The 12,858-nt window shown below is 50.1% G+C and overlaps 1 protein-coding gene across 1 annotated transcript in view; it reads right to left on the reverse strand.

Annotated features, from left to right (window-relative positions):
* PLXNA4 (plexin A4) overlaps positions 1-12,858 on the reverse strand; it is a 471,239-nt gene that overhangs the window by 375,044 nt on the left and 83,337 nt on the right. Inside the window, exon 3 of the mRNA XM_043872047.1 lies at positions 4,744-4,926. Within this exon, the coding sequence (XP_043727982.1) occupies positions 4,744-4,926 (183 nt within the window). The remainder of the gene's footprint in view (positions 1-4,743; positions 4,927-12,858) is intronic.

Raw genomic sequence — 12,858 nt, forward strand, 5'->3', positions numbered from 1 at the left:
TCCTCAGAACGACAGCCTCAGGCGAGTCTCCCCCCACCTCTACTAGCTGCCCTTCTGGATCCGTGTTCAGGGCCTATGGAACACAGGCGAATCAATGCCAAACAGGCTCAGACAGAAAAAGGCAAATACGTATGATATCACTTATGTGCGGAATCTAAAAAATCTGATACAAATGAATTTATATACGAAACAGACTCATAGACATAGAAGACAAATATACGGTTACCAAAGCGGAAAGAGAAGGAAGGATAAATTAGGAGTTTGGGATTAACGTATACACATTATTATATATGAAATAGATATAGATTACCAACAAGGACTCACTGTATAGCACAGGGAATTCTACTCAATATTTTGTAATAACTTGCAAGGGAAAAGAATTTGAAAAGAAAAGCTAGATATGTATAACTGAACCACTTTACTATACACCTGAAACTAACACAATATTATAAATCCACCACATGTCAATAAAATTAAAAGTAAAAAAAAAAAATGCAAACAGCCTCAAAAAAAAAAATTAGGAAGACTGAATTAAGCTGTATGACAATTCCCAAGAAGAATGGCTTGGTGTTCTCTACTCCTGTGCAGGCTGACACACACCCACACCATAGAGACTGTATGTGTGTGCACGCATGCACACACACACACACACACACACACATCCTACTACAAGCCAGCAGCAAGGCCGGCCAGGGTTCTGCTTACCCAACATTCTCCCAGTGTTCCGCCCCTTGGTGTATGCAGTTCAACCTAACAAAACACCCAGGAAAGATGCAATCACAAAATGAAAGGAGCAATCACACCTCAAGTGGAAGTTTATGATGTTCTGGTTCACAATGAACATTAGTCTCTCCCACTAATGTCAGGCAGTAATTCACTGCCGAACAGCAGCCATAAAATATGATCACTTAGTGGTAAAAACGCCAGAGACAGAGAAATTGGAGCTGGAATATTTAAGCAAAGAGATCTTGTCCTCTGAGGCAACACTGACCTCATTCCCCCAACTTGGGTCAAAGGTTTTCAGATTTATACAGACACCTTAAAGCAAACCGGAATGGTGCTGGCCTTAAGAATTTAACCTGTAGTTCAAACTATAACAGCCTGTAACTTATTCCTAAATTTCTAGGCACCTCCTGATGACTGGAGCATGTATGTGCCAATGCCAGCCGTAACACACACACACACACACACACAGCCCAGAAAAAATAAAAGACATCCAAATTGGTACTTTCCTCACCTCCTTTCCCCCTGCCTCATGTGATGTGTGCACTAAAGGAGTAAAATTACGGTCATCAGAGACAAGGTTGCCAATGATGGGGACCCATACCTTTCAAACAAACTGGAAAGTCAGTAATTTTCAGGGCAGCCCATGGATAGCTGCTACAGTCTAGCTCCTGAACTCCTGAAACTCACAGCAAACTCCCTTACTCTTAGCAAACCCCCTAACCCCCTCCCGCCCAGCCTTCCCACCTTGAGTCCCTTGTCATATTGCAAAGAACTCTGCAAGGCCCTTGATTCACGCAGGAGATTATTACAGGGCTCAGAGAAGCCAGCTCTGTAATTACGGCAGCCGTATGATTTCTATTATCCTGAGCCCCCAGTTTCAGTAGCTCACAAAACTTCCCACTAAATCCTCCAGCAGCCCCACAGCTTTTCATGGCTGGGCCTCTGCCCAAAGAGTGAATGGGGTCCTGATAACCTTTGGGAAAAGCAGGACAGAGTTATGACAGGGGAAGGGGAGTGGTGCTCAGTGAGCCCGAGTGGTGGGAAATTCTATTGTTTAGAAAAAAATAAATAAATGGGCCAGTTTCGCTTTTTATTATTTCAAACAACAGACGCGGCGGCCCAGCTTTCCTTTCCCTATTCAGACTGTCCCCCAGGGCCGGCTGAGTCTGCAGGAGTGTAGCTGGGCTTCAGCAAAACTATTAAAAAGGCCCTCATTCTGAGCTCTCAGAGCAGAAAGTTTGGCTGCCCCCATGGCCTGGCTTTCCCCCAGGAGGGCCACTGGCTCATTCCCCGACACATGACTCTCTGGCCCTACTTCTCAAATGTTTATGCTTCACCAGTCCTACTACAGCTCTGGAAATTAAATGTAATGTCCCAAGTGATTGAAATAGAACCTCGCCCCCAGCCCCTGCTCCAAAGTAAAAGATGAGAAATGCCAGTCCACGGTTTATAAAGCCCTAAAGCCCCTGGTCAGGTGTGGCCTGTCATGGCCAGCCTGGCTGACCTCGGGGGACACTTCAAGGTAAGGCTCTGCCCACAGCCTATCCCACAATGGATGTCTGTGTGCACTTGGCCGGCCTGGGGTCCTGGAGGTGTCCTCAGCCCCCACTCACAGAGATGGGCCTCACTCTGACCCCCCGTCAAGGGACCGGCTTCTACAGGTGAGAGAGTCAGCCCCCATCAGCCTCCAACAACCCTCTGACCAAGAGCACACATTTATTTGCAAGTCAACCGACTTAGGTTTACGATGCAGCCATGGCCAGGAAACATCTTTTTTTTTTCCCCCAAGAGAAAATAACTTCTGTTATGTGTAGTGAATTCTCAATGTTTATGTCATGGACACCATATACCCATCAGCTCAGACAATAGCAAAAAAAAAAAAAAATTCTTCTATAGGGTCTACTTGGTCTGGCCAGCAAGTGAATAGATCCTCTGGCCCCTGGTAGGAAGTTGAGGGGGTGGGAACCTTCCAGAACATTGAAGGAAGTCACCTCTCCCTTCCACTGAGATGGGCAAGACCTAAAGCACTCCCAGTTCCTTTGCTTACTTATTTACCCTCAACAGTGCTTACTTAGCCATCAGAGCAAGCAAAGCAGGTCAACAGACATTTCACTGTGTGACTTGTATATGGGAATGACTTCGGTATTTAGACTTTGGTATTTGGTATTCAGTATTTGCCGGCAAAGCTAACTCGTTGAATCCTCATGAAGAATGAAGTCACCTGAGCAACCAACAGAAACATCTTTTCCCAAAGTCCTTGCTCTAAAGTTCATGGACCCCCCCCACCTCCCGCCGCCCTTGGCTTATACGGAGGCTTATCAGACACAATTTCAGCAAGTTTGGTTATCTGATTTCCCAGCTCACTGAAAGCTGGAAGCCGCAGCTCAGGGAGGAGGAAAGGTGCTGATGTGGACCAGGATTCCTGGCAGCATCTGGAAGTGATGAGTGACAAGGTGCCCTAGAGGAAGAGCCGCAAAGGCTGCAACAATCAGACACAACACGCCTGCACTTCCCAGCATCCTTCCTGGGCGTCCATGAGCCCAGTCCACCATGTGAGTAGTAATCACAACAAGAAGGCCAAGGCAGCAAGAAAATATTCAGTTGTGCTTAACATAGTCTTCTCAGAAAGGCAGGTGACTAGGAAACATCATTCTTCAAGCTGTAAGGACAAAGGTTAAATTAATCTATTCATTTGGCATAGAAGGCAGTACATTACAATGAGGTGGATGATCCCAGTGCGTGCTGGGTTGCCTGCATCACCCTTGCCACGTGCCATGGCATTTCACCAACATATGTTTTCTCTTCCAGCCGCTAGCCATTTAACTGCTCCACACACGTCCCCAACCCACACACACTCTGCTCCCTGCCTCTCCCCCTCCACACTCTCACCCTCCAGCCCCACCACCTGTTCCACAAAGATGCACAATCTGAAGAAAGAAAAACAATGGCTGGAATGGGCTGTCACACCATAGGACAGCTTAACAGGTACAATCTCGAGATTTGCAGAGAGCATTTCCCCTTGACCATCAAGCGTATACCCACAAACACAGCAAAGAGAAAAATAGGCATCAAAACTCGGCCTCAGGTAAGGCACTGCTGCTTCATCCATCTGAACCACACAATGTCCAGAAAATTCCAGGGTAGGCCTAATTAAAACAAGCAGGATCTCCGCACGGCATCATCAGTATTTCCCAGGAGAAAGACTCAAGAATGATTATCGGCCAACAGAAAATGGGACCTACCGCCTTGAGTTTTAGAAAGGCTTTTGATCCAAGCAAGAAGGGCACTCTGGGGGACCAGCGCCAACCCACTGAGATGCGAGCCCAGGCCAAGGCCTGTGACAGAGTAGTTCTGCATAGATGGGGACGTGAAACACGGCGGATGGGCCAAGGTCACCCAGTACCACTGAAGCCAGCAAGCTTCTGGAGAATGAGGAGGAAAGCTCATGTCCCGGATCACATGGTTCCACTCCACCTGAAGGCATTTCTGTGCTCTCACAGCATCCATGGTTTCCTCGTCCCACGATCTGGCTCTTAGCCCCAGTAGCAATTCCCACGGGTACTATATACTTTCCTCCATCTGTTCCCTGAATGGATTCCAGATGGATGTACCAACCAGAAGGGCTGAAGAGGGAGGAACAGGCACATCCCTTGCCCCTGTCCATCCTCCTCAACCATCCACGCCTAATAAAGGTCTTGCCTTGGGGCATAAGCCCAAGTTGGACAGAGCACACCACTTAGACCAGAAGCCTGGAGACGCACACCTCTCAGGAACACACCAGCCCCAAGAGGTGGATCCACACACTCACCAGTGTGAGTCCCACAGCAATCCTCCATGTGAAGGCAGAGAAGGGACAAGAGTACCACTGTCGACCTCAAAACAGCAACACACCTCCTTAGCACAAACCTGTATCACCAGCCAACCAGGCCCCGGGTAGCAAGAGAACGCAAGCCAACATCCATCCCGCTGGGGACAGGCTGTCCGCACAATCACCAAAATAACTACCCCTTGTCCTACCTTCTTCAGCTTGCCACTTTTGGTGCCCACGAAGGCCAGAGAGTGATTCTTGTAGACGTAAGCGATGACAGAAGTCATGCGGTCCCTGTCCTCCGTGAAGACGGGGATGCCACGCACCATCTCTGACACGCCCAGGGGGGCGTTCATATCCAGGCCACAGAAGTTGTCATCAATGGTTAAGAGCTGAAAAGGAAGAGGGAGAAGAATTAGAAGTGAACAGCAGGGTAATTTGCAGAGGTACTGAGTCAGGGAACTCTGGAGCTAGGAGAATCCTTAGAGGTGAATCATCTGGTATAAATCCCTGCTTTATCACATGAAAAACTCAGCTTCAGAGAAACTAGGTAGCCTGTGAACAGTCATCTAGGTAGGTTGCAGGACCATGGCAGAAAGTCACAGATCCCTGGAGTCTTCTTTCTACCACACTCTGCAACCTCTCTGCCCCACCTCCAACCACTCCAGGTACCATCTTGATAGCCCATCATCACAATGACTTGGGAAAACACTGGGCCACCACCCATGGGCATGGGACCCAGACATCCCTGCTAGGGAGTGAGAGGGGCGAGGGTTCCACATCTACACACTTAGTGTTGAGCAGACACACAGGTCAGGACTCAAAGGTGGGGAATGGAGAAATAGGAATGTTAATACACGTACGCCAACACCATGGCAGAGACATGTATGGACAATTGGTTGGGGAAAGGAGGAATGGGAGGACTGGAAAGTTTGTGGATGAATTCAGTCAGGGCACAGGTGCCTCCCTATGTCCCATCTCAGGCTCCTTCTTCTTTTACTGCATAGTGAAGAAGGGCAGCCCTGACATTGTCATACTTTCACCAGCATTTCCCAAAATGCCTTCCATGGAACACAAGTCCCACAAGATTTCCTACCATAAATGGGTTCCTTGGGCAAATGATTTTGGGCAATGTCCTGAAACCCAGTACATTCTAACATCATGTAAGATATTCCTAATTGTTACACACACAAAAAAGGTGTGAAAAGTCTTTTTAGGAAGAAATAGGTTTAAAATTCTCTCAGCATTTTTTCCAAACAATTTATTTCCTAAACCATTTTTCCATGGGAACACCTCTTAGCATCCCTTAAAGAGAACATTCCCTGGATTCCCAGGTACCCTGTGGGACACAGGGACCCAACTCTTGCTTATGACTCTGGGACAATTTCAGGAGTCAGGAACCAACAACTGAAGCCATTTCCCCACCCTACCCTACCCCCAGTGTTTTAGCTGAGTCTCTACCTGTTTTACTCCAGGCTCCCAGATCCCCATGTAAGCAGAGGGTCACAGCTAGGCAGTCCTCCCGGGGAGTAGCTAAGACCTTGACAGTGGTTGCTGAGGGGCCTCCAGTGCCCCCCACTGAGCAGCTTGCGGGTTGGCACAGACCTCCCTGAGGCTCTAAGATCCTACAATGGATTTCCCCCTTTTTCTCAGAAGAACTTTCTCTCCTGAGACATTCCATCTCTCTGTGCTTTGATTTCCCACTCTATAAAGATGAAGCAAACAACCTCCGCTTTTTGATGGGCGTCCATAGAGCTCATGCCTGTAAACGCCTTTGGACTTTTCAGAGAAAGCAGGGAAATAAAATACAAGGTGTCATTTTTTAAAGGCTCCAATCCAGCCAAAGGAAGAGGCTTCTGGAGAACCAGCAGGCAGGCTCTTGCCAGCAGAGCCGCATCAAAGTGGCCAACTCTGAGCTTTCCAGGGATGCAGGGGCCCTCAGCTCCCTCCCAGCAATGGGGGACAGGGGTGACAGGCAATGTCTGTGTGCCAAGCATCTTGACCTCCCTCTTATCGTGGTGGGGGCAGCCAGGGCAGGGAGGGAGCACATACAGCCATGTGCAGAGCAGACATCCACCCCACATCCTGCCTTTGGCCTCTCTTGCATCGTCTAATCCAACAGCCCAGACCAAACACAACCCCTATCTCGCTTAGTCATGTCCAACTCTTTGCGACCCCATGGACTGTAGCCCACCAGGCTCTCTGTCCATAGCAAGAATACTGGAGTGGGTTGTCATTGCCTTCTCCAGGGGATCTTCCCGACCCAGGGATCAAACCCAGGTCTCCTGCATCACAGGTGGATTCTTTACTGTCTGAGCTACCAGGGAAGCCTTGACTACCTCCATTCCCTCCAAAAACAGCTCCAGGAGTCAAAGGCAGGAGGAAGCTTTCAAGGTCTAGTCTGACCTTTATGGTTCTTTCCTAAAATGAGGAACTGGGGATGGGAGAGACAGCTAGGGTGGAGAGTAGAAGAGATGGAGAGGAAACAGGAAGGAAGAAAGCCCAGATAAAGGACAGACAATGTCTTCTCCCTGGTGGACATAACCACGGTGACTGCCAAGCATTCAGAAGGTAGCTTAGGGATCTTCATGGCCTTGCACATTCCTGCCTCTGGTCCTGTCCTCACCCTGGACTTTCTCGGCCCTAAACTGCTGCTGGGATGTCTGCCATTAGCCAAAGGACCTCGCCACTACTACCATTTTCCAAGTAGATAAGGCTGAAGGACTGTCCACTCTCCACAAGGGGAAACTGAGGCAGGGAACAAGGCCGTCCATGTTTCCCACCGCACCTGGCACAAACACGCTGCCTTGACCTGATGAGGCTCAGGTTGTTCAGCCCCCAGGACTGCAATTCTGAGTTTTAAGTTACCAGATACCTTTCTTCTTCACTGGGCAGAAAATGAGGTGAAAATCAACTACCTACAAAAACCAAAGTGTACATTCAGCCAATGACTGCATTAAATCCTTGCTTGCTCAGAGGCAGAAAGTCAGGGACCCACGAATCTTTACCACGGCGGCATCTTGCACTGCGAAAGGCCCAGTGAGGAATGTTTTCACTGGGAGAGGGGAGTGAGAACAGCTCAGCCTAGTGTCCTGGCAGCCAGGACTCCACTGGTATCAGCTCAGGACAGCTCCCTGTGAGACCCACGCAGGAGGCAGATCCGGGGCTCCTCGCCTAGACCTGCAGGTACGTCCCCAAATTGCTGACCTCATGGTATTGTCATCAGGCTCAAATGAAGCAAAGGCCACAGCTAACTGGGGCTCCTACCATGGCCCTAGGATTCCAGAGACAATGATGGCTTCCCACCCAGACTTCCCTGTGCCTTGGTTTCTCCCTCTGAGCGGGGTCCCAGGTGATGAAAGGGTGATGGAGATCCTGGACCAGGAGCAGCCTGGGTGTGCATGGATGCTGAGGTCCCCAGCTGTGGCATGGGGTGGGGGTGGGGTCTTACTCTTCACTTCCTCCAGCCGGGGTTGATAAGGGAAGGATTTTTAACAGCGATGGAGTGGGAGAAAACACAGGACTTGGGTTCACACGGCAGCTGAGCAGCTTCCCAAGCATACACCTTGGCACAGCCTCCTCCTGCCGCTCTCTGGGCCTACCATTCCTTGACAGTAAAATAGCAAGATGGGCTCGTCCTGAGACCCAGGTGACACAACGGGTGTGAAGGCACTGGCTAAACTGGAGAGCCCTTCAAGGTACAGTGTTTCTTCGGGTTCATTTTTCTGATGGAAATCCTTCTCAGAACAGCCTTGGGGGGATGGGGATGGTGCAGCAGGGAGTGGCCCTTGCATGCCTGCGGCCAGAGCATAGCTCTCTGAGGACACCACCCTCAGAGTCTGAGCCAAAGCATCAGAGTAATTGCAGCACGGGAGGAGAGGAGAGCAGAGGGAGGTCCCACAGGGCCTGCAGACCCCGAGGGGCTGGGGCATAGGGAGCAGATGCCAGGGCCCCTGGAAGGGAAGGCTAATTGGTGAACACCTTCGACAAGCGAAGGCTGGAGCGGATTCCTGAGCACCCTGGGCAACAGGAGAGGAGAGTGTGTGCTCCTTCGGCCCTGGCCAAGCCCTCCCCTGGGCCCCATTAACAGTAAGATTAGAGCTAGAGCCAGAGGAGCCAGGAAGGGGCTGGTCTCCGTGGTAATCAGGAGCCGGGCACGCCTGCAGGCCCTCTCCCCTGCCATTCCACAAATACCCATGAATGAGCTCTGGCCACCGCTCCAGTGCTTATTCATTAGACAGAAGCTTCATTCTTACCAGGGAAAGAGATTAGGGTCTGCTGCATGGGAATGTATGCAGTGGGCACCTCTGTGAACAGACCCCAAAGCCTTGGACAGGGCCATAGCCTCTGAGATCCCTTCTGGCCCATGATGAAGATACCAGATCTGCTTTCCACAGATGTCCTCATGGGGTGCCTGACTTGTAAAGTGAGACTGGTGATCCACTGGATTCCAGGGGCTGGCCATGAGCTCAAGGATGGCACCAAGTTTTAGGCATGTTTGTACCCTTAGCTCTGTTCCCAGTTCTTAATAGGTTAAGACATATATATTAAATGGAAAATGCATGGATGAATTGATGGGCGACCAAATAAAGACCTGAGTCTCAAAACAGCTAACACGATTTTGGAACTAGAGCCAGAAAGCCTAGTTAGAATCCCAGCTCCACCACTTGGTGCTGTGTGACCTTGGGCAAGTTATTAAATTTCTCTGTGCCCCAGGTTTTCATGGGTAGTATAGGGATAATAATAGTAATAGCATTTACTTTCCAGTGCTGTGGAGAGGATTCAATAGCTAATTCATGAAGAACAATGTCTGGCACTGAGTAAGTGCTAGGAGAGTGTCAGGCTTCCCAGGTGGCTCAGTGGTAAAGAATCCACCTGCCAATGCAAGAGACCTGAGTTCGATTCCCGGGTTGAGAAGATCCCCTGGAGAAGGAAATGGCAACCCACTCCAGTATTCTTGCCTGGGAAATCCCATGGATAAAGGGGCCTGGTAAGCTACAGTCCATGGGGTCTCGAAAGAGCGGGATACATCTTAGCAACTAAACAGCAACAACTAACAAGACAGTGGTTAGCTCTAGTTACTGCTGGTCATCCTTGTGCGTGTGTGAAAGTCGCTCAGTCGTGTCCGACTATTTGTGACCACATGGACTATACAGTTCATGGAATTCTCCAAGCCAGAATACTAAGTGGGTAGCCTTTCCCTTCTCCAGGGGATCTTTACAACCCAGGGATTGAACCCAGGTCATCCATAGACAATTCAAATAATCTTTGTGAGTCTTAGCATCTTTGGGGAAATTCATGATACTTGTCCCAGAGAGGTGTGACCAAGATTAAAGGCACTAAGATTATCAAGATGAAAGAGCAAAGGTGGTTCTTCCTAAAGATCTATCAGGCCAATGAGGCTGAATAAAGGAGAAATAGTCTTAGGTCCAGAAGAGTTAGGGCTGGGTGTGTGTGTTAGTCCCTCAGTCATGTCCGACTCTGAGATCTGAGAGAATCTTGCCCGGAGAATCCCATGGACTGTAGCCCACGAAGCTCCTCTGTCCATGGAATTCTCCAGGCAAGAATACTGGAGTGGGGTGCCATTCCCTTCTTCAGGGGATCTTCCCAACCCAGGGATCAAACCAGGGTCTCCTGCATTGCAGGCAGATTCTTTACTGTCTGAGCAACCAGGGAAGCACTGGCTAGAGTTAGGGCTGCTCCTTAGGAATGCAAATTCTGGTCACCCCCACCCCAGATCTACTGGATAAGAAACTCTTGGAGCCGGGGCTCAGAGATCTGTATCCTAACCCCTTCCCAGATGATTTAGTGAGAAGCACCGTCCCAGGTCACCAGAGGGGTCTCTTCCTGGCTGAGGGTGCCACAGACTAGGCCCAGGAGAGAACACCATGTGACAAGCATAACCACGGGAGCAGGACCCGCTAGGCCTGGAGGCAGGGGGCCCCGTGGCAGCCTCCCTGAACCGAGCAGCGGTGGCGGCGGTGGCGTGGGGAGCCAGAGCTGACACTCCGAATTACAATCTAATAGCTTACCGTGCTTACCTCGCACTCAGCGGCAAAGGTTACCGTGCAATTACGTGTCGCTACATACAAATGACAGAGCAGTTACGGTTACTTTACCAATTACAGGGAAATTGCTCCCACTCTGCAGAGAGACTGGCACTCTGAAAAGCTCTATCATCTCCACAGAAAGGGATTTTAAGTGCTGCCAGCATCCTTCCTGCTCAGTCTCCCCAGGATGCAAAGCAGAGCTGCAGAACAGCCACCCAAGGACCCCAGTGGTCTCTGCGGAGACCCTCTGAGAAGGCCTAAGAAAGGAGTAGACCTGGGAGACAGTGGGCATCACCCTCCAACCCCTGCCCCACCATCACCCTCATAACCTGGGCCAATCTATCCTGAAGACCTCCGGTGATGAGGCCTTGGGTGGGGACCTGATTCTGAAATCACTCTTCATCCTGGCTAGCATGGCCCCCAGCCTGGTTCCAGATGCATGCTTCTTACCGGGTGGAGCTGTTTTAGCCCCACACTTAGTCACCCTACCTTTGCAGAAACCCCAGGTGGAGTCCTTATTATGGAAAGATCAGAACTAGACCAGAGCTCAGTGGTCCAAAAGCAGTGCTAATGAGATAAAGATCACCAGGTCCATGCCCCTGTGGGCCAATTAGCTCAGCTCTGGGACCTGGTCTCTTCCATAGCCATAGGCTGCCCCTTTCACCCCAGACATCCACTGTTTACAAATATCCCAGACTGATCCAAAGAAGGCTGACCAGGTGAGCTTGCGGAGATGGGCGAATCCTTCATCTGGGGATACAGCTGCCAACTACTCTGAGCTGGCAGCCGCCGTCTCTGAACCCAGGAAGGAAAAATACAAGGTCAGACCTGGTCCTCCCATTGTTCATGGTAGCTCCTGGCCCAGGAGAGAGAGGAATCCTTCCATCTGGGAGCAAACTGGTTCTCCAGCTCTCTCTGAAGGCAAAAGTAGCATCCGGCTTCAAGCCGCCTAGGCCTGAGCACTCCACACCCACCCTCAAAGCTTCCCCATTATGGGGAAGAAGGCGTCAGAGACCTTCCCAAGCTCACCCACTGTGGGGCCTCCAGTTGGGCCTTTTTCCATCCAACTTTTGGTCTCTTAGGCTACTGGAACTCTCTGTTTCCACTAGAGGACACTGAGGCACTAAATGAAGACAACAGGATTTACTGTTCCTCACCGATTACTTTGCTTAAGAATGTTTAGGAAGATCTACTAGGCACCAAGCAGCAAGTGAGGACCTAACAATAGAAAGATGGCTTGGAGGACCTGCAGATCAGGTCCATGACTAGACAAGGCCATGTATGCCCAGCTTTAGGTGTGCACCAGGGCTGGAGGGACAGAGAGTGGGCCCATGACTGCTGAGGGGGGCAGTAAGGTTTCAAGGAAGAGGCGACATTGGGGGTCAATTGTGAGTTCTCCATCCAGGACAGGGCACTGTCATGCTTTCACACACTGTGCAATTTCAGAGGAAAATGGCCCCAGGGCTTAGAACTGAACAGCCCCATTTTACAGAAGAGATAAGTAGAGGCTTAGAGAGTGAAATGACCTCTCGTGTTCTATCAAGCTACTAAGAAATAGATACCAGAACCCTAAATTCCCAGTCCGGAGGGGGAAAATAGTGGTATTACATAGAGGCTTCCTCTAGGGGGCTGGAGGGTGGCCCCAAAGGGAGGAGGATCGGGGAACTGGTCTCTCAACATGTCAGGATGAGAGAGGCTGCTGGAGGGGCAGGCCCGACTCTTTTTTGCTACCATCCAGGAAAAGCCTTCTCCCTTTCTGTGATCTCTGGGAGAAACCGACCCTCCTGTCTGGAGGAGGCCCTTGGCCAGTCATCAGAGTGGGCTTCCTCCTTTCCTGGGCCAACCTGTCCCTAAGGAGAGGGAAAGCTGAAGTTTAGAAAAGAAACACAAGTTAGGAGAAAAAGAGGTGCCTATTGATGTGGAAGAGTAAAGGCCTTTAGATTCTTCATGCTCAGCGGCCCCAAACACGTACCCACTAATTAATTACACTTACACTTACACACACACACACACACTGGGAGCTGACCAGAGTAGAGCTCCACAGGAAACAGGGAATAGGTGAATTACACATGAGGGATTCCTTTATAAAGGGAGATATTGATCAGGTAAGTACAGTAGCTCATGTCTAAATACAGACTCTAGCTGTATATCTCTGCAGTGTAGGAAGGTAATGATCCCCGCTTATTGGGGCCAGATCTCAAATAGAACCGCTGACCCCACGGCATTCCTAGATGTGCCAGGCTCCGATGCCCACAGTGTGTCTCTCCCTGGAGG

The sequence above is a fragment of the Cervus elaphus genome, chromosome 18 (genome assembly GCF_910594005.1).
Source record: "Cervus elaphus chromosome 18, mCerEla1.1, whole genome shotgun sequence".
NCBI lineage: Eukaryota > Metazoa > Chordata > Mammalia > Artiodactyla > Cervidae > Cervus > Cervus elaphus.